Source organism: Terrapene carolina, unplaced genomic scaffold (genome assembly GCF_002925995.2).
Source record: "Terrapene carolina triunguis isolate 2854851 unplaced genomic scaffold, T_m_triunguis-2.0 Scaffold95, whole genome shotgun sequence".
NCBI classification, from domain to species: Eukaryota; Metazoa; Chordata; order Testudines; family Emydidae; genus Terrapene; species Terrapene triunguis.
In genome coordinates, this window is record NW_020664446.1 from 12137571 (window position 1) to 12160464 (window position 22894).

General features: G+C 42.5%; 1 protein-coding gene across 4 annotated transcripts in view; it reads right to left on the reverse strand.

The window, feature by feature from the left end:
- Positions 1 to 426: 426 nt before the first annotated feature.
- Positions 427 to 22894, reverse strand: part of ABLIM1 (actin binding LIM protein 1) — a 210613-nt gene continuing 188145 nt past the window's right edge. For all 4 annotated transcript variants that reach the window (XM_026651133.1, XM_026651129.1, XM_026651131.1 and 1 more), the window contains 6 exons: positions 21226 to 21290; positions 20864 to 20924; positions 15180 to 15187; positions 13265 to 13339; positions 8803 to 8883; positions 427 to 7171 (listed from right to left, as the gene is read on the reverse strand). In XM_026651133.1, the coding sequence (XP_026506918.1) occupies positions 7058 to 7171; positions 8803 to 8883; positions 13265 to 13339; positions 15180 to 15187; positions 20864 to 20924; positions 21226 to 21290 (404 nt within the window). In that variant the 3' untranslated portion in view covers positions 427 to 7057. The remainder of the gene's footprint in view (positions 7172 to 8802; positions 8884 to 13264; positions 13340 to 15179; positions 15188 to 20863; positions 20925 to 21225; positions 21291 to 22894) is intronic.

Below are 22894 nucleotides of genomic sequence, written 5' to 3' on the forward strand. Positions count from 1 at the left end.
GTTGAAGAACCTTGCTGAATGGCTTAGCATGCAAGTTTGAGCAATCTTGCTGCAAGGAAAAAAAAATGGGGTAATATGGATGCATAGTCAATAAAACAGTCTTACCTTTCTGTCTGCTGTGACAGTTACTAGTATGCTTTTGAACCATAAAGTAACTGTGCTGAATTACCACTAGTCATGTGGTTGAGTGTGTGTGTATGTATATTTATATATAGATTTTCATAGTGACATTCTTATGGGAAACTATGAGTACTGTACTGCTAGTAAATATCCTTTGCAACTCATCTGCCTCCATCTGTTCAGCTCTATGAGGTTTTTTGTTGTTGTTGTTCTTAGTAAACATCCCGATTTATAAAAAGATTTTAATAAAAACCCATGAACATGAAAAAATAAATAAAAAGGAATGAAACAGTTTGCATCCACCCCTTAAGAATAAAGCACAAAACTTTATTCGTTGACTTGATTTGAGTACAACAGTGATGCAGATTATAGTGGCATAGGAGTGCAATATGTGTTGCTTGCAATATGAAAGTGGAGAAGATCAGTAATTGTACAGAACAGCAACCTAGGTCAACTTCTCATTTCGCAAACAAGAGGACTTACTGTACAGACAGACATCAATTCACTTTTACAGAAAGACTCGGAAATAGAGCTATACCGCAAACCATTGAAAAAGAAAGGGAATCTTTCAAAAAAGGCTGGTTTGTCAGGTTTCTGAAGGGAGGGGAGAAAACATAATGAAACCTAACCCAAAACAAACAACCCATCGCTAAAACCTATCAACTTAAAACAAAATCTCTTTTTAAAGTTAGTTTTATGTCCCAAAACTTAAACCCCAACCATCTATAAGGCCCCCTTACTGAAGGGTTGTTAGTAACTCACACACAGTCACTCTGCTTGCACAGAACAGTTTCATTAATGATACAAAAAACTCATTACTGTGGGAAGAAATGGCTTCTGGGATAGATATTTTTCTGGCCTAGCCAGCTGAATAAGGACCTGATCCAAAGCAGGTTGAAGTCAATGGGAGTCTTTCCATTGATTTCAATGGGCTTTGGATCAGGTCCAAAAGAGGCATATAGGCACCTACCTCCCAGTGACTTTCAATTCCTCTCTGCGTCTTTAGGAATTAGGCACCTAAATACATTTGAAAATCTGGCCCAAAGTGCAGTGTTTGATACACTGACCATGAACATTCTGCAAGCTTGTGCAGCTGAAACACCTATTTGCCTCCAGAGCAAAACGTAAGGGCTGCTTCATCTCAGAAAACAACGATCACAAAGCATGCAGGATCAATATTCTCTCCTGTGGATGAACATTTTGAGGAAGTAATTAACATAACTGCATTTCCTTGTTAGAAGCCCTTTGGGAAATGAAGTAATTCATGGCAACAACACTGATGGCCAATTATTCTCCCCCCCCCCACTTCCTGAACTGGTGCTTACATGTAAATGAATATGCTTATTGGCGTCAGAGATGATGCCTGACAAGGGGGGGCCTTCAACTGGAACGTCCAAATCTGTGCATGACACTGGTCTTCTTATCATTTAAATGGGACACAAAAGGTGGGGGAGGGAATCACAAGACAAAATCCACACCAGCTGCCACCCACTGTGGGTCTTGTAGCCAACCACTGGCGGTGTTTTCATACCAAAGGAGAAAGGCACATTGTTCTCTCATCACAGAGCTCAGTAGCACTTTCTATGCTCCTCATTACATTGCAATAGTGTAAGACCATACCCCAGGTCTAAACAGCCCTCCCCGGTATGTGTCTGCACTAAGAATCCTGCTGCCCTTGTTTGCCTGAACAGTCCCACAAAGTCTGAGTGGGTGAACAGTGCAGTGGCACCGGGGCTGCTCAAGTGAGCGCGGACTGTAGAATCAAGACCCAAGTGTGTGTAGTGGACAGAGATGACCATGGCTCCAGGACAGGTTGGGTGCTTTGCTTGTTCCCTCCAATGGGGTGGGTGGTGAATCTTCTTGTGACTGTTCTTTTCAGTGGATATAAAGTAATGTCCAACATGTGGAGTGTGTCATAGCAAAACAAAAACCAAACCGCCCCTCCCCACACATTGACTCCTGAAAGGGTGTTAATAGATATCGAAGAGGGGAAAGGGATGGAGAGAAAGAGGAGGTTTTTCATTCATTACATAACTCCTCCATCCTAAGGTCCAGCCCTTCCAAGGGCTGAGTTCTCCCAACTTCCATTGAAGTCGATGGGGGCTACAGGTGCTCAGGCCTGCTCAGTATTAGGTCTTTGGGATACAGCATTGGCAGTGCTGAGTGCACTCTTCTCTTTCTGTGGGCTGATTCTGCGGTCACCTTTTACACCAGCTTATTTCCATTGACTTCAGTAGACTTACTCCTGATTTACACCTGTTACTCCGGATTTACATTTGTCCATGACTCCAGTGACTTCAAGGGGCTTTGAGAGTGAGCAGCACTTGGCTGATCTGCAATTATTTCCTCTTAAGTACTTTAAACTCACCTCTGAGGAGCCCTGGAGGACCCTAGCTGAGCCAGACCCACTCCCCGCCTCAAGGCATCCCTGCCATATTTATAACAGCACAAAAGATTTCTCTCTTTGTAAAGATGAATTTGAATTTTAAAACTGGCCACAGCATAAACATCTCGAGAGAGGCAACTACTTATCAAAGGGATTTGGCTTCAAAGGCTGGTGGCTAATTCAAGCTTAACAAATCTTTCCAAAGAGACTTAGTGACTCTCCCCAGATGATAGGACTTTTGGACCATCTGGGCGAAGAAGACTTTCCAAGGTGTGCCTCTGAATGGGGAAAGGATGGCAAAACCTTCAGCATCAGAGTAAATCAAACTTTAAAATAGGCAAATGTCAAAGAAAAGACAGTTCAGTGACAGGAAACACCAGGAAGTTATCAGAATCACAAAATTAAGTCTTGCATCTTGTAAGACCAATAACCCTCTCATCACTTTTCCAGCCTGACTCTTTTCACCGCATACGGCAGCTGATCTGAGTTTACAGGTCACCACAAAGCAAATTTAAGGAGCAGTTACTAACCAGAAACTGAGAACAAACGTGCATTGTTGTTAGACAATCTTTTCAAACTCTTAAGAGCGCGCCAATCTGTTTTAAATAACAGCAGCATGAAGTTATCCATTAAGGAAGACAAAATAATATAATGAAGCTCCTCAAACAAGTTTTGAAAGGAAAAAAAATGGTTTCATGTTTCACTGGGAAGCTGAAAGTGTTAGACAAGTCTAAAAACTTCCAAATCTATCCTTCCAGCTACTGGCTTAATCTGCAGAGAAGACACAATGCACGTATTAAGATAAATGCACTATCATTCCGATTTTCAAGCCTGAAATGAGTTCACTTACAATATAGTGCAAGGACATTGGACTGGCCAAGTCTTCCTTCTTGCTTCTTTCTAGTTTATATAAAAATTCTCATGTCTTTTTTCTGTCTCTTAGTTGACAGGAGAGGGGACAAAAACGGTAAGTCAAATTACTTGATCCCAACTACACTGACGAATATTGCCAAGCTACACACAGCATTCTTTAGCAATCTCATCACTGCTGTTATGGGTGCTGCAGACCTGAATGAAAGGCAATAAGTAATGGGCGGCATTTTCAAAAAGAAGTGCCTATGGCCAAATTCCGCACTGATTTAGACCCAGGCCAATCATGGCAACGCACCAGTACACTCAGAACATGCGCACACATCAGCAATCAGGTAACTGCGTGCTCCAAATATGCATTTGTATCTGCAAATGGGAACCTACATGAACAGCACCATATCTTCAGGGAACGTTGAAGAAGGAGGGGGAATTTACCTACATCTTGAAGATATGCCCCAAAACAACAGAATATGGGAGTGGTGCTAGGAAATGATTCACAAACTGACTAAGGAGCCTCTCCCTGGGGCTATGTCTCTGTTTATGAGGCTGCTACTTGCCTTCTCAGGCTGATGGGAAGGTAGAAAAACTTGTGGTGAGAATTACTAGCTGCCCACTGGAGAAAACAGGCCCCAGGGCTGCAGCAGTGATCCTTAAAGACATGGGATCTCCTAAGGTTTGTGTACATGGGGACACTCAGGAAAGTTAAGATGAAACTAAAGTTGTGAGGTAAAGCAGCATTAGTTCACAGTAGCAGAGAATTTAGCTACAGTGAACTAACATCACTTTTGTCCTGAATGACAGCATCTACACTTTGTAATGAATGTGCTTTAACTTCACACATTTATTTGAGTCATCTTAACTTTCCTGAATGTCCTCATGTATTTCTTAGTAATGGAGAAACCTATGGTTGTAAAGGACAATGACACCAGCTTCTACATAGCAAAATCCTGAAGACGTGTGTAGACTAAGATGTCTGGGGCATCTAAATTGGCTTCTCTTTCATTTCTTTCTAAGCAGGGATAGTGACGATAGGTCGGAACTGGTTAGAAATAGATACAATCTAACCTGAAGTCATTTTTCATAGCTTGGGTTTTTGAAAATAAAGCACTGAAAATAACCAGATCAGATATTTTGAAATTCAAACTTTGCTGTTTTTCAACTTTTCTGTTGGATAACGTTCCCTCGTCGGCTGTGGAGATGTTTAATAATAAATCTACAGATGGAGGGAACAATGTGGTCTGCAAGCTTGCAGCTTTTCCTGTGCTATGCAGGAGAACATCCTTTGAACTGAAAATTAGAACTGGGAAAAAGACTAAGGCCGACCCTCCAAATCACTGCTCACCAGCGTCTGTCACACTATGTTTGTGTGGAGTCATCTGGAGGGTTGGGGCCTAAACAATTTCAGAATTTTTTTTAAAAATTGATACTCAAAATATCCAGCTTGAAATTGAACCATAATCTGCAAGAAACAAACAGCAAATTTCAGTAAGTTCCAACCCTACCAAACTCCCCAATCATAAGATGTTTGCCCCTTCAGTATGCTGTGTTTGGTTTCATTGGTAACCCGGATTTGCATCTCATTTCAGCTATTCCACTCCCATTTACTTGTCAATAGTAATCTGGAAATGTTTACTATGCTTGTACTGGAACATGAAATAAAACAACATGCTGAACTGATCCTTGCTGTAACCCCACTGAAGTCACTGGAATTACCCCCAGGGATTCATTTGGACCAGTGTTATGCTGTTCACTGAGAACTTCTGTGCTCTTGTTCCATAGGGGTAATGGCTGATGGCGCTGCATGGTAGCACCTCCACCAGCTCATCCCCTGGTCTGCACTATCCCTTTCCCCTGGCTGTGCTCTCTAGCATGCAGGCGGTATGGACCCCCCGCAGACGGGTCCCCCAAATACTAAACCCTCTGCCCAGATCTCTTCAGTGGAACAGCACTGGTTCTGTTGGATCACGCCTCTCTGGGACTGCAACCAGAAAGCAGGATTTGGTTAATTCTGCACATTGAGATGATTAGTTATAGGACAACATGCAGTCCTACTGGAGCAGAAGTGCAGAACTCAATGCAATGATCCAGAATCTCAAATCTCCTACATGACCTACCAGACCTAACCACTTCCTCCTCCTGATGTCTATGTGTTAGTCCTCAGTAATGGAAAACACAAAAGGCTCTGGTGTCTCCCATGAGGACTATCAAATCTAAAAGTAAAATCTTGACATCCCTCTGTAGACTAGCGCACTCATAAAAGAGAGGGATACATTGGCAGTTCAGCACCAATGTAGAGAAGACGTTGACCTTTCAGCAGCTAAGCATTCATTCAGGGAAGGTAATGTGTTCCTCGCGTCCTCGTGTGAACACAACCTGCCCTCCAAGCAGTGAAGTTATATACAGGCAATCTTCACACTCTGGAGCACAGTGGGAAAAGATTGCAAACAATAATAAGCATAACTCGATTCAAAAAACTACCCTGCATGATTTCCTGCACCCTACAAAGCGTGCCAGGCACAAAGGAAAAAAAACAAACAAAACAAAACCAAAAAAATACCAGGGTGCATCTTTGTAGCATCAAAGAAATTCCAAACCCTCTTTTCAAAGCATGAGTGAAAACGTTAACAAACAACAAACAATAAAAAAGTGCTCAGCTTGATAGTCAATGTCTGCAACAGTGATGTAACCAATAAGCCTATACTGGGAGGACATGGTGCAAGATAGGACTATTTCACATAGAAACTTCCCTTCCCCTGCCAAGAGGGGTTAAATCGCATGTCTGCTCACACAGAAAAAAATTCTCTGCTGGTGCAACTCAGTGCAGCTGAGCCATTTTGCAGTAGCAGGGAATTTGGCCCAAAGTCTGTGGGTGTGCACCAGAGCATACTTGAGAAGAATTTCCTTTTAACTCTTTCATTTCCTCCACCCACCACCCTCCCTAAATCCCCAGACTAAACAACAAGAAAACTGCCACTCCTACACCATTCCCTTTACTTAAAGGACTGGTAAAGCCCAGGCCATGTTAATTAAAGCAGAAAGTATGGAGGAGGGAAGATCTGAAAACATACACAGCAATTCACTATTGATATCCTAGCATATATGTAGTACAAGTACAAGCAGGGAATTTGTTTTCCAATAATTTGGTTGGTATGCAGCAGAACAGAGCAAACTGCCTGCCTCATTCTTTCATAACAGAAAGAATATGCTGTTTTAAAACAGTGCCAGTTAAGAAATGGTGTGCAAAAAGGATTAATTTTACCATATGGGTATACTACAGAATATATGTATATATATTCATTTCTTGAAGTGATTACAATTCTTTCATTCTACTAGGCATCCTAAGCGCACTTCCTGGCTCTAGCAATAAAGTCCGTCATATTCTGGACAAAAATTAAAGGGAATATTATTGAGGGAGAAGAAAAGAACCACTTCCTATCATGTATACGACATGTAAAAAGTTTACACATGTGAAAATTGCCATCAAGTTTCTGAACATAGAAATTTTTACCCCATTGGCAAATGTTCATGTTGGCCCAATTGCTATGAATACAGGTGCCTTTGTCAGATTTTCCCTTTTTGGTGGATGAGTAAGTTGCTCTCCAAAGAGAATATGGACTTTATCATACAATATCCTATGCAATTTGTTTTGTTTCGTTTAAAGGGCTATAAATGTAGAGTGAATTAAAAGAGTTTTGCTTTCTTCTTCATGTCGTTGCGTCTCCAAAGAGGTAACTTGTCAAACTCTTGTATTGTCATGCCAAATATTTCTTGAAAAACGTCCGGTGCTAAGTGACGCTGGAGAAAGGGAGAAAAGCACAGACAGTCAGTCACCACCACGGAGATGCCAGTGGAGAATGGGTGCATTAAAGATTTCATTCCAAAGCACAGCAGTAGTCTCAGGGAGCGAGGGTAAGTTGGCAAGCGGCTCCAGTGCTAGCCGTAGGGGCTTGATTAAAGGTCCAGGGACACACACTGAAATAATGCTAACAAAGCTCTCAAAGGGCTTAGCCACCACAAATGAATTCGTAATAATACCTACACATCTCATATAGTGATTTTCATCAGTAGGTCCCCCAAGCACTTTACAAGTATCATCCCCATTGCACAGCTGGGGAAACTGAGGCACAGAGAAGTAACATGACATGCCTAACATCCCAGCCAGCCAGCGGCAGAGCCCGGAATTGAATTCAGGTCTCCTGAATCCCAGTCTAGTGCTCTATCCACTGGGTTTCCTGTGTCCCCATTAATTAGACTTCTCAGCTCACTTGCGACATAGGTATTATTGTTTCCATTTTAAGGGGGGGGGGAAACAGACAGAGAGCGATTAAAGGGGAAATTTTCAGAAGGACGCCCTTCCTGGCAATACACTGGGCCAGCTGGCATGTGCAGCAGGGAAGGAAAGGTTTGACCAAGCCATCTCTCCAGCAAACCACGCTCCCTAAAGGCTGTGGTGCACCAGCACCTGCACTGGCCACACCCCCTCATAGTGCTGTCTCAGACTCTACACAGGTTTCTTCCTCGGCTGCTGCTTAGAATATGTTGGGTGGGGGGATGAAGCTCTCCCTGGTGCACGAGCAAAACACAGGGCAGGATTACAGCTATAGCTCACAGAGCCATTCCTTTAAAAACATATAGAAATGACCACAATGCTGTGTGGATATTGGTGGCCCCCTTCAAAGAAACCGGGTTTAGAACCACAGGCAGTCAGAACATCACACAACTGCCCAAGTCTCCTTAACCCACATTCATGAACAATTTTTTATGTGGAAGTAGAGACATAAACCTCACGCTTCTAGACATAAGCCAGACACTAACGAATGGCAGCTGGGAAGAAACTTCTGCTGTGGGCAGGTTATTCCATACCAGGGCACTCTGGAGTCCCTGGCTCCTCCGTAGCATCTGGCAGGGGGGCTGGAACAATTTGTATAGTGGGGGTGCCGAGAGCTAATGAACCAAACGGTAAGCCCTGTATATGGTGGAAACCACTTCAAGCCAGGGGGGTGCAGCAGCACCCCCAGCACCCCTAGTTCTAGCACCTATGGCATCTAGAACTGGCCACTGTCAGAGATGTGATACTGGACCTGATCTCATGTTCCTATGATTATTGGATAACGATTTACCAATATCTGCCTTCTCATCAATTTACGAGCAAATACAACTGGATGCTTGAGCTGCTCCGTCGATGAGGTTAAATGAGACATTCATACTCATGCCTCGATGCAGATTTGCAATTGCTACAGTATTTAACTCTTCGCCTTTGCTACCACCTCCTGAATCCTTCCTCTTGACAAATCTCCATTGCTACGCAAGGCATTTCTGAGAGGGCTTCTTGGTTCTAACCAAGGGCCTACACTTCTACATTTGATCGTTCAAAGGAGGAAAATAAACTTCAGTAGGAAAGTACATTTAGGAACTTGCTTCCTTACCTCAAGCCGGGTTCTGTCTACATCCCGTAATATTTTATTTCGCCCTCTGTTGGTCACCATGAGCATTTCATATGGAAAAATCTGTTCGTGTATAAGAGGGATTGGGGTGGGGGGGAGGAAGAGACGTATTTACATTCAAAAACAAAAGAACATACATGTATTCTTCACCTAACCACACAACCACTGTTCTTAGAAAGAAATAACAAAACTATAAAAAAGCTTCTTTAAGTTGCCTGAAAGTGAAGTCCAATCTGGCTTGAACAAATACTCCTTCGCTAACAAAACCAACTCGACCACATTTTGTAGGTACAATACACGTCAGCACCATTTTCAGAGATGTGTATATCCACACTTCCCACAGACTTATATAAAAAGTACAATATATATATTTGTTTTTAGCCACAAAGATGCATCTCTAGTCAATTTTTTGACACTTGGTAAGTTAGCGTGGAGTTTATTTAGGTAAAATATGTAGCATCCAGGAACATGTTTGATGGTTGCAATAATTTGCACAGTTCTAAGGAAAAGAACTAAAGTTTATTGTGCTTCAACCACCACCACCTGAAAGTACAGTCAGAAAAAGTAGCATCTCTTAACAACTTTGTTAGTTATCAAATTGGGCCTTGTGTTGAGTGAAATTTATCAGATTAATTATTTTCATGTTGTTTGTTGATTTGTTTACAAACAAATCACAGGTCCCCACTGTGCATTTTGACCTTGACATCATGGATGGATTGCAGAAAAAGATTTTGTAGTTGGAATTTATCTTACATGCCTTCCCCTTCTTTAACATGGCATACATCCATTAAATCTTCTCTACAATATTTTATGAGGTTCTCTGGTTTGGTTAATATTGAATATTCAGATATTCTGCATTAATCAATTTTTGGAACTAAGGAAAATCATGCTCTTAATTTGTTTGGACAGGTTTAATGCCACAGTTTTAAAATGAAAAGCCTTGGAGCTTTTCCTGTCAGCTATTCCCTAATCAATCTAACCCAATCAAAATGATATGCCACAGAAAGGAATTAATAAAATTTGGTGCCTAAAATAAAGTGCTGGATTCACAGCCCTGGAAACTGAAGCCCTCTGTTTAGTTATCAAACATCTACAGCATAGACAGCAACAGTGCAGGTGTCCCTTTGCCAAGACACCTTTGTGTCTTTGCTATAACTTAGAAAGACCATGTCGAAAGGTAATGGAAAATCTAATGGTCCACCTTCTATTGTCCATTTCACCTTTGGCCTCTCTGCTGAGCATGCCCACAAGCTTCTCAATTAGGGCCTGACCCAATTCTTATTTAAGTTAATGTGAGTTTTTCCATGGGCTTCAGTGCAAATTGGGTTGGCCTTTATTGCCAGCTGTGGTGGTGGTTTTAGTGATATGGATATTTGTCCACTGGGGAAAGGACAGAGACCATCAAGTCCTCTCACAGAAACCGCTATGCAGCCAGCCAATGTTATAAATACACGTAACGTTCTTAGACATTAAGACTGTCCCTGGTAACAAAACTCTGTGTTGTCCTGCTTCACTAAGTTCATTCCATTGTCACCAACTATCCCAACACATTTTTCAGAAGCATAATAAATAAGATTCAGCCATAAATGAACATACCATTGAGTTTATTGTAGTTAATAACTTAAATAATGTGTACTTAACCATATCTTACAACCAGTATGTCTTAGAGTCTGACATTCTCATAATTGTACAATTAGTTCTACTTTATACTTTAAGAGTTACATTGTTTCTGTTCAACACTTAAAATAACTACAATATACAATTTTATATGAAAAAGTGTAACTTGTCATAAAATAACCACAGTGAACACAGGGAAAGCTTATTTCAAAGATTTGAGGTCATCATCACGTTTTAGATTTAAAAATTCACTACATAGCATAGTTCATAATTCTTGGTTTCAGAATACACAAACCCTAACCTCCTTTTGAGGCACTCGTTCCTTGTTTTTATTGGGTGAAGTTTCGTGAAATTCACCGATTTCCACATCCCACATTTTTCATGGGCAATAAACACACATTTTGAGCCAAGCCTCAGCTCATTTAAGTTGCTGTTGGCAAGTTAATTGGGCTACACCAATTTACACCAGCTGAGAATCTGGCCCTACATTATTGTATGTCAACGCAAACTAAACTTTTACTCCAGCAAAATTCCCATAAATTTTACCCTTAGGAAAATGTCAGAATTTGCCACCCAAAGCAAGAATAAAACAGTTATTTAAAAATATGTTGCCTGGGTCCATCAACAGCAATGGTGGCTGTAAGGAGTTATACTGCATCAAAGCAGGCATTATATTGGAGTAAGGAGCCAGAATAAAGCAGGATTTAGGGAGTGGTGAATTCCCCAAGGTAGATATATAAATATATTTTTAAAATGTACATTTCATGTAGGTCAAGGCTTATGAAGCCAGGGCTAGGGCCTTCTATAATATGTCTGGTGCCGGCTCAAAAGCAGAAAAAGCAATGTTGTCTGCAAAAATTGCTGCTCACCCTAAAGGCAGAAACATCGACCCTTATGATTTTGGCAAAACCATAGTTTTTCAGCAGGTTAACCAGCAATAGAGAAATGTATACAACGTAACCCGCAGCTCTAATTGAATCCCTCTCACTATCAACACTCTGTTTCAGTCCCAAAATGCCTTTAGCCACAGTTGTAAAGTATTACATTTTATACCCAGGCGATGACATCCCTTTCTCAACAAACACCCTAAGAATCCCTCTTTTCAAAAGTTAATGTAGGGCCGATGAAGGCAGTTGGACTGACAGCCCTGGAGATGTGAGTCTGTTATTCATTGTTAGAACAGGTTTGGGCAGCAGCACCGCAAGCTTCCCACCATCTGTCTCACTTCTCGAGCTCTTCAAAACTGGGACCGTCCCGTAAAATTCGGTAGAGGTGGCAGCTCAATGGCGAGGTGGATTACAATGGTGCTCCAGCCTCTTTGCCGGCTTAAGACTTTGGCTTCTCTGCTGAGGCTACCAACTTGGGGTCTCAGTTTGTGCCAATTTAGGTGATAACTAATTTCGGATGCTGCCATCTGCAGGCTCGGAAAAGGAATCAGACTCCCCCCCACCGCCCAATTCATTTCTCATAAGCCACGTTTCACATTAGCTGGTAACAATCTTCTCCCTGTAACTATTAACAGGAATGACCAAGAACAATGCCTCTATTTACTTCCTTCACTATGTTTTACACAAAAATCCAAGATATTGTAGGACCATAAGAGTTGAGTGTAATCTATACACATGGGGATTAATGCACCTGGGTCACATGAGTGTTTCATTTTAATACTGAGAAATGACAAATTTTGGTGAGCACGCGTCAGTCTAAATGTTTGTGTGGGAAGCGGAGGTGCACCTGAGGAACATTCCTCTTGGTCACATAGGAGTCAACTTGAGATTGTACAGGGCTTCTGCCAGTTGGACAGGTAGCTGTGCCAATTTGTTACATACAGTCCCGTCAAGGCAGGTGCAGTACTATTACACAGGAAAAGATGCACTGCTGCAGTCCCTTCCCATTGTGTTTCAATTACTCTTGAAAATAATGTTTTCAGGCTTCCCTTTTGGTTCACTATACCATTCAAACAGGACTGGAGTTAAACGGAAAGAGAGAATCTCAGAAAGGCTGTGAGCTTTGCTCGAAAGCAAAGGTGGGGAAAATGCATCTGTTCCCTGTACCAGGCAGCTTCACATTATCTCTTAATAAGGAGAATGATCTCTTCTTATGGGTTGGTGTGCACCCCTAGAAAGGTGTGTTGCTCTAACCCACAGACTTCAGACGTACTGTAAGGAGAGGCATAACAGCTATGCTGATAACTGCATTTGTTTTACTAACAGTCAGCATACACAGGTGGGTAAGTTGGACAATGCCTGTGTATAAATGACTTCTCTTCCTGCTCCAGCAACTTGGGTATCAAACCTTATTTAACTTTTAGGATCTGATGCTCATTTATACTAAGGCCTCTTTCCACAGCTGGAGTGGTATAAAGAGGCCCTAGTGTGAGAATTAAGCCCTTTCCTTTCCACTAACGCTCTGTAACTAACCCGGCCTCGCTGCAGCTAAACGCGCCTGTTCCTGAGTTATGCGTCTATCCAGGTTTAAGCACTGTGGGTTCCTGCTGTTTTGGATGTGGCAGCTTCACAGCTGGATGGGGAATTAGCTGCATTTGGCATCACTCAGGCGCTTTCAGCCTCTCAGTGTTGCCCCCTGAAATCCCTCCTAGGGGCTGCCCACTGTGGCTGCTCTTGTCCCACCCCTGGAGCAGACAGGAGGCACACCCATGCGAGGTGGGGGCCAGCACAGAGGGAGAGATTTGGCACATAAGGAGCAATGATTGGGATGAGGTAAAGAGAAACAACAGGGACTCAAGACATTTCCTATAGTATCTCATCGGCAGTACATAGTCAAACCTTCACTGTCTCGAAGGAAAGTGAATAACAGCTGCACTTGCCTTTGGTTCCAACATGTTAGGCATAGACACTCCTCTGTCCATTCTCATTCCGGGGACATGACCATCCGGGAGGGACTGCATCGGATACAGGTATACGTCAGACACACAGGTTACACATACACACACACAGGGTAAAGGTACTCATGTAATGGTGAAAACAGAGGTGAATTTATGCTCAGACTTTCCTCAGATCTTAACAATTAATCTTACCATATGGAACACTGTCAAAGCTCCTGCTTATTACTTTTCTAAGGTGAGCTCTGGATCCCATCTCCCTCAAAGGCTCTGATCTGCTCTCTGCTCAGTAGGCCTGGAACTGTGGAACCCATCCATACCACTCCCAATCCACCAGGGGGTTACTACAGAGTGGCCACACCTTTCCTGTCCCAATGGCTTCCTCTGTGGGCTTGCAGCTTGGAACCTCAACTCAGATCCCACTCGACAATGTGTATTATTAACCACTGGGCCGCGCTGCTCCTTGCAACTGTCCCTTTATCACTTGGATAGCGTTAGAGTGTGGCTTTACTCTGAAAAAGTGACTGCAAAAATGGCACCTTGAAATTCCGCAGAAGTCTTTTTTTCTCATAACAAACGGCACTCAGTTATATCCGATATGCTCAGTTGACAAGTAAAATGGTGTCATTTCTAACTGCAAACTCTACCTGTATGTGACAGTCAGTCTGGGTTCTTTCCATTTCACACATCATCAGTAATAAAGGCTTTACAGGTCCTGTTACAAAGGCTCTGTTACACCTGTGCATCCTACTTTTCCATTTTATCTTCATTGACACCTGGGAAAACCTAATGCCTTTTGCACAGGGACAACTGACTGAAACTTAGGGCAACTCCCACTGAAGTCAATGGAAAAAGATTCTTTGATCTCAAGCGGGAGTTAAATCCTGCATTGAATGAACAATTCTGCTGAACATGTACCAGCATGAATAGATCCAGTGTACACTCTGCTAGGTGTATTGGCTCTACAGTGATAGCAGGTGAAAAAGTCGTATCAACTTATTTTTGTCACAATAGGCAGATTTTACTGGGAATGCACACAAGAGGCAGCTCTTGGTTAAGAAAGTGCCATTTTTACATAGTTACTGTTCATAGCATAACCACACTTTAAGCATAATGCATGGCACGACATAAATATATATTGTAATCTGTTATCCTCTCACTGCAGATCAGTCTTTGATACAGTACATAATCAATTTGCCCAAGTATTAAATTATAATCATTATTTAGCATTTATATTGCAATAGCGCCTACAGGCCAACCATTTTCGGGCTTCATTGTGCTAGGTGCTGTACAAATACATATTATTGTGAACATTCATTAAGATATGCAATGGCAAAAAGTTGTCATGGGGATCTGGAGAGGAGGGGCTGGCACTTGCAAGAGCATCTACTGCTGGAAGATCTATGGTGACAGCATCATAGGAGGCCACTGGCCAGCCATCTCAGCTGGAGGGTGAATTCCATGTTCACAGCCACAGACAAAAAGGGAGAGTTTGAGGCTCGTAGTATGGAAGACGGGGGCCCCCAGAAGGAAGAGGAATGTGTCTAGACCACCCTTGGTTGGGACAAGACATGGGGAGAGAGAACCCATGCTCAGATGCCAAGAAGGAACCACTACAGATAATTTTCATTTCAACATCAATTAGCTTTACAAAGCAGGTCACAAAACTGTTGTGCGGGCGTCCTCACCCATACAGTTCTGGGGCTGTACCAGGAAGCATCTTAGCTGTACCTGACCCTTGTTGATACAAGTCTACATCGTTGATTATGCTTAAACATGCAGATAAACTGAAACAAAGGTCTTAAAAAAACCCTTCCCTGTAGCAGTAATTCAGACTTGAATGACAGAGTGGATGTTTTTATCTCTGCTGTCAGTTGATGGATGAAAACCCGTACTCTACCTGGAAATCTGAAAAGCAAAGGGAAATCTCGTCAGCATTAGAATGCGGAAGAACATGGATTGGTCACAAACACCAAACAGAATATTTTAATTGTTCAGCGAAAGCAATATCAGATCAGTTTGCAGCCTCCAGCAAACATCAGCTTGCTGTTCACCACTTTGATACTATTGATGCTTCTCAGAGATATCGGAAGATAGTTACTATCAATTCACAAAACGGTGCATTAGCTCCAGTAACTCATCTCCGCTTATTTTATAATTAAGCATGAAAGAGATAACAGTCTCTCTGTCCCAGTCAATCTACAGTGTTGTAACTGATGTGATGTACTGATGTTGTTGGGGATAATGTCAGATTTTTTGATTGACTTGAATCCAAAAGCCTAGGGTGACCAGACAGCAAGTGTGAAAAATTGGGACAGGGGGTGGAGGGGTAATAGGAGCCTATACAAGAAAAAGACCCCAAAATCGGGACTGTCCCTATAAAATTGGGACATCTGGTCACCCTACAAAGGCCTGATCCAGTTTCTACTGAAGTCAAGGGAAAAATTTAAGGGAGAAGGAATCTAAGGCCTTATCCAAATGAGAAAACGGTACCAATTCAATAACATTGGTTTAGAAATTGGCTTAATTAAATCAGTGCAACATCCTATACATTAGTTAAATCTAGGGCTGTCAAGCGATTAAAAACTAATCGCAATTAATCATGCGATTAAAAAAACTAATCGTGATTAATCACACTGTTAAAGAATAACAGAATGCCATTTATTTAAATATTTTTGGATGTTTTCTACTTTTCAAATACATTATTTCAATTACCACATAAAATACAAAATGTACAGTGTTCACTTTATATTATAATATCAGAAATAGTATTTTTCAGTTCACCTAATACAAGTACTGTAGTGGAATCTCTTTATCATGAAAGTTGAACTTACAAATGTAGAATTATGTACCAAAAAATAACTGCATTCAAAAATAAAACAATGTAAAACTTTAGAGCCTACAAGTCCATTCAGTCCTACTTCTTGTTCAGCCAATCACATTTGCAGGAGATAATGCTGCCCACTTTTTGTTTACAGTGTCACCTGAAAGTGAGAACAGTCACTCTCATGGTACTGTTGTAGCTGGCGTCGCAAGATATTTACATGCCAGATGCGCTAAAGATTTATATGTCCCTTCATGCTTCAACCACCCTTCCAGAGGACATGCGTCCATGCCAATGACAGGTTCTGCTCGACAATGATCCAAAGCAGTGCAGACTGATGCATATTCATTTTCATCATCTGAGTCTGATGCCACCAGCAGAAGGTTGATTTTCTTTTTTGGTGGTTCAGTTCTGTAGTTTTCGTGTCGGAGTGTTGCTCCTTTAAGACTCCTGAAAGCATGCTCCACACCTCATCCCTCTCAGATTTTAGGGGGCACTTCAGATTCTTAAACCTTGGGTTGAGTGCTGTAACTATCTTTAGAAATCTCACATTGGTTCCTTCTTTGCGTTTTGTCAAATCTGCAGTGAAAGTGTTCTTAAAACGAACAACATGTGCTGGGTCATCATCCGAGACTGCTATAACATGAAATATATGGCAGAATGCAGGTAAAACAGGGCAGGGGACGTACAATTCTCCCCCAAGGGGTTCAGTCACAAATTTAATTAACACATTATTTTTAATGAGGGTCATCAGCATGGAAACATGTCCTCTGGAATGGTAGCCGAAGTATGAAGGGGCATACGAATGTTTAGCATATCTGGTAGGTAAATACCTTGCAATGCTGGCTACAAAAGTGCCATGTGAATGCCTGTTCTCACTTTCAGGTGACACTGTAAATAAGAAGTGGAAAGCATTATGTCCCGTAAATGTAAACACACTTGTTTGTCTTAGTGATTGGCTGAACAAGAAGTAGGACTGAGTGGACTTGTAGGCTCTAAAGTTTTACATTGTTTTGTTTTTTTGAGTGCAGTTATGTAACAAAAAAAAAATCTGCATTTGTAAGTTGCACTTTCACGATAAAGAGATTGCACTTCAGTACTTGTATGAGGTGAATTGAAAAATACTATCTTTGTTTATCATTTTTACAGCACAAATATTTGTAATAAAAATAATATAAAGTGAGCATTGTACACTTCGTATTCTGTGTTGTAACTGAAATCAATATATTTGAAAATGTAGAAAAACATCCAAAAATATTTAATAAATTTCAATTGGTAGTCTATTGTTTAACAGTGCCACTAAAAGTGTGAGTAATCGTGATTAATTTTTTTAATCGCAATTAATTTTTTTTTAGTTAATCGCGTGAGTTAACTGCAATTAATCAACAGCCTTAGTTAAATCAGTACACTCTTCCTGTGCAAGTCCTAAGTCGTTATGGTAAAGAATATAAACACTAGGGCACAGCTAGTAGAAATATATTTCTTGTGGGCCAATTCAAGTAATGTTCATAAGTGCAAAAGTGCAAATTATTATTTAAAATAAATCACCATCAAAATATTAGTTTCTGCAAGTGCATTGAACTCCCACCACATCAGCCAACATGGCACTCCTATCGGCACTGCAGTACTGCTATGCCTCACAGAGCAAAGAGTAGGGACTTGTTTGTCTCTCATGGGCTTTTCTAACCATCCCTGAGCCACAGAGTCTTACTGTAGATGGGCCTGGGGGAAACCTCACAAAAAGCGTATTCCAAATCCATTCGATTCAATTGGGAAACTTTCACCGAGTCAAAAATCGCAACGTTTCCAACTATACAAACATTTTTTATGGAAATTTTCAGACTGTTTGAAAAGGTATTTAAAAAAAAAGAACCTGACAAATTGTTTTAGCCGGCTCTATGGATTTTACAGTAGGGAGAGGATCGAAGGTGAGATTGTCAAAGAGGGCTACAGGACCTCCCGTTGAAAGTCCGAAGCTGCACAACCAGATGATGGCAGAGCTGGGAACAGAACCCAGAAATCCTAACTAACCTTAGCCAGAGGCCCAATCCCCTAACATGACATTTACAGAAAGTAAGTTCATATTCTCTGTGTATGGGGTACAAAATATACATGCAGTACTTAGCTACTCTGCTGCATGCTGTTATGCCGGACATTGGGCAGTGCCCCTTCAGAGGAGAGCTGAATATCCAACATAAACCACATTCTAGGAGCAGTGAAGAGAATGTCATAGGGAATAGGAGCGCTTTCAGGAAACTAACTCAGATGTACCAGACCAGTTGTCCATCCCTGGCTAGATCCATCTTGAGAAATACTGTATAATCATGTCTGGAGCAGTACATGCCTATTGATACATAGAACATGTATCTGAACAATCCCTAAAGCCTTTAGCACATGCAGAATTTGCTGTTTGACTTTTTAGTACTAAGGAGGACTGTCTGCCTCCATATGCAATAGAACTGCTGATATTAAAAAGTACCAGTTGTTCCTGTTCTGATGTGTATAACAAGTTACCACACAAGTCAGAGAGAAGAAAACAAGTGTAGACTCTGCACTGTTTAACACAGATGAGGCCCAGAGAAGCTGGTTTGATTTTCATCCTGTAGGCTTTTCCATCAACTGACTGATTCATCCATCTCCTGACATTCTACAAGGCTATGAAGTGCTATGAAATACCTGGCATGCTTTGCAGGTCTAGGATAGCTCATTGAGACTCCTAAATGCTACATTTGTGAACACAAATGGTTGGGATCCTTCCCTCTAGAACCTCTACAGTCCTGGTCCACACACATGGGACCATCATTTCTGCTTGAATGCACTGAAGGTTATCCCAAGAGGTTCTTCATTTGTCAGATAAGCAGTTAACCTCACTGGCACTAGGACCTGGGATTTCCCAACATTAAGACCTTTTAGAAAATGGGAGAAACCACAATAAATAGCAGAAGGCAGCTCAGCAAACCCAGCTGCATCATGTAATGATGCCTGAGTTCACAGTCCCATCCATTTTCTAAGCCTAAGATTACATTACAACTTCAGCCATGTTTTTGTAGCCAGGTCATGACACCCACATCTGACCTGTTACAACAAACAGGTTGAGCTGTGAACACTCATGAGCTTTTTGCCCAATGCAACCATGTGTCAACCTTGACAGCATCAACACCCACATGTTTGCATTATGGAAATATCATAGCACCTCTGAGTACTGGGTGGGGAGGTACACAGGGCAGTACCAGCAGCACATGGGACAAAGCATTCTGGAGTGTTCTACCGAAGAGTAGGGAGGAAGAAAGTCTGGCCAGTCCAGTTACACCAGCATGGTTGTGGGACCCGTATGAGCAGAAAATAATATTGTTATCCCCTGAGACACTGATGAGCCAGCCAAGCCCACTGTCTTGGGTGACACATGGTTAGCGGTCACCATTACTAACCGTGTAGTAAATGTGATTCATGGGAACACAAACCTTGTTTAAAACTAACCGTTTTTTACATGCTCATTTACCAGTTAAAGTGCAGATAGGGCCTGATTAATAATTGAAAAGCTGAATGAAGGACACCTTGCCTTCTCCTTCCCCATACTACAGGAACGTTCCCTGGCTGGAGAGGCCAACGCAGGACTCTCTTCATGGCCCCAAAAGGCTACTCCAAGAAGAGGCATGTCATGTTGCCACTGCCCTGTGGTTCTCCTGGAGGCTGCCAGTTTATGGAGCACTGTCACTGGCAGCACGACCTCCAAAGCGACTAGGCTGGCCCTCAAAAGGTGAAGTAAAAAAAAATGTTTTAAAAGGACAAAGTGTTTCTCCTGCTTTGGAGATGATTAGCTCCCCTGTGATATCCTGCGTCAATTCATGCTTTGGCACCTGCGTGCCATAATCTATGCAACTTGTGACAAACTGCAGTAATGGCAAGTGATATATACAAAGGGCCCAATTCCAGTCTCACTCTCAGCACTTATACACATCATAGCCAGTGGGGTTACTCCTGATTTACACCAGCATAGCTGATATGGGAACCAGACCCAATACACTCATGTGCCTGAGCTTTCAGAATGAACCCGAGACATGGACATGTTGGCCACTGCAGTCCCAGACTCATTTGTCAACTAAGAAACAGAGCTCACACCCCTGAGCAGCAGATCCTTTGTAACAGCATCCTGTCATTTCTCACTGGTACATTTCTCACAACAGAAACCACAACAATACGGAGCATGAGTCTAGGGCTTTGTGTGTTCAAAGTACTTTGTAAATGCTAATCATCAACACATTTTACTGTGGAGGAGACTGGGGCACAGGCAGGTTACACGTCTGGCCCGAAGTCACACAGCAAGCCAGCGGCAGACCTGGGATTAGAATTTAGCGCTCCCTGGTTCCTAACCTTGTGGCTCATGATTCCAGACCATGCTGCCCATGGTGTATCATTTGCAGCTCTATAATATAGCAAAACAGAACTCAGTGCACATCCCTGAATAAATACATACGGTTTGATTCTCATTTGCACTGAGACCCCTTTGCACTGCTAGAACAGATCCTTGCTGTAAATGAGAATCTATCCCATAACGTGGCTTGGAAAAAAAAATGTTGACAAATGTCTGCACATTTTAAGTTAACTCTGGAGTTTACCGGACGGGGTAAAAACTGAGATGCAGACAGGAGATCAACCACATTTGCTGCCTTAAAAAGGAACTGCAGAAACCAAAGCGAGTGTCACAGTTCACTCAGGGACCAAAGCAAAACAAGAAAACAAAAAAACCAACTCAGCCTTACCTCGAACATCACCGCTCACATCCCCATAACTATTGTACTGACCAAAGTCTGTAGACACCGGCTGTAACAGGAAGGAAAACACAGTCATATAAATGCACAGTTCACATATGCATGAGTGTGCAGGTATTTCTCATACAAAGGCCTTCAGCTCTCAGGTCTTGCTGCATGGTACACATTTCTAGCAGAATCTAGTCAATGGGGAAGGGCAAGGCTCTTGGTAGCAGGTGGCTTTTGTTCTACTGATGTTAGTTTTAAAAGAAAGATTGATCCAATTTAGAGACCTGATGGGATCGACAGGGAAATAAATACCCAGACTGAACATTAACTCCACCTTCTGCTTCTCCACACTCCTGCCATCTTACCCTGTGCAGTCCATTTCTTCCATAGCCAGGGAGGGAGGAGGTTTTGGAGGCCGAGGCTTGTGAGGCTGAATGGGGAGGAGAGAAAAGTCTTTTAATAAAACACCAAAAATCCACTGGAAACTCAAAGTCAGAACATTTGGGGAAGCATTTCTCAAACTGTGGATTGAGACACCAAGGTGGGTTGTGACCCTGTTTTAATGGAGTCACCAGGGCTGGCGTTAGACTTGCTGGGGCCTGGGGCTGAAGCCAAAGTCCGAGCCTCACTAACCAGGGCTGCAGCCGAAGCCCAAGGGCTTCAGCCCTCGCCGGTGGGGGCTCAGGTTACAGCCTCCCACTGGGGGCTGAAGCCCTCGAGCTTCAGCTTTGGCCCCACCCCCAGGGCGGCAGTGCTCTGGCTTTGGCCCACGTGCCCGGGGCAGCGGGGCTCGGATTTTGGACCCCCTTCCCAGGGCTGTGTAGTAATTTTTGTTGTCAGAAGGGGGTCGCGGTGCAATGAAGTTTGAGAAACAGCACTGACTTTGGAAAGCAAACATTGAAAACATGGCTAAGAGCCAAATATGTACCCAACCACGACTTCATTGGGAGCAGGATTCAAGTGAGTAGTAATGGTTGAACCTCAACCAGTTGGGGGTTTTGGCTTGGCTAAGCATCTAGCTCCAAAGCTTATCCCAACTGTGTTAGGAAATCTTGCATGACCATCCGACAGGTTCCAGTACTCCTGATTTCATCTAAAATAGCAAGGAAACAGCCTCTCCTCTGGTATCATGGTGCTTCTGCTTAACGTCTCAGTTGATGCCAGAAAGTGCAGCGGCACGAAGGCATTTCTTTGGCTTTCAATTTTAAGCGGGTGGTCATATATGTGGTCCTCCAGCAGCACCTCTGGAGGTAACATTGTAATTCATTTTCCATCACAGGGACTTTCTTCTCTCTTCCCCACAATTAGCACCCCTCTCCACTTCCTCGGCCACCCACTAATGTTGCCCTTGCAGTCTCTGGTTTAAGGAGACATTTAAAAAAAACAGGAGGAGGTACAAAGGACAAGATGTTCTGGGGATAAGGGATGCCGACGAAAGCACAAATTTGTCTGACCAGCAGTCCACAGATCTCACACAAAAGGCAGAGGTGTTGCAGATTAGCACTGATGTAATGGTACAGATGGGCACGGAGAGGCTTCCATTAAGGTGACACTCTAGCCAGTGCATCTACTCATCTTTGTGAGCGCTGATATTATTAGAAAGACCCCAGCCCCGTGACCAGGATCGGAGCCCTAGCCTGGTCCTTCTCTCCCTGACCAATAGGGGCTGGCAGTGCTGTAGAGACAGCCTCCTCATACAACGGGGAAGAACAGAGAGTCTTATTTTGTTGTGCAGCCATCCACTAGGATGGCAATGGCAGGTTCCACAGGGAGCTGCTCTTGACTTTTCTTGGCTTGGAGCAGACTTACGATGCAAGGCCCTGAGGGCAAGGAGAATGAAGAAAACACATGAGGAATAATCCTTGGAGCTCTGAGAAGGGCACATAGGTGCACCAGGGATAAAAGAATATATTAAAAATATACCTACAAAAAAGGCCAAAAACTCTTGGCTGCATCACTGACCTCCCTGTAAGCAAACAGTTAAGCACGGCTGATACTTTTGCCTTTTCTCTGGAATGTAATGCATCCAATTGA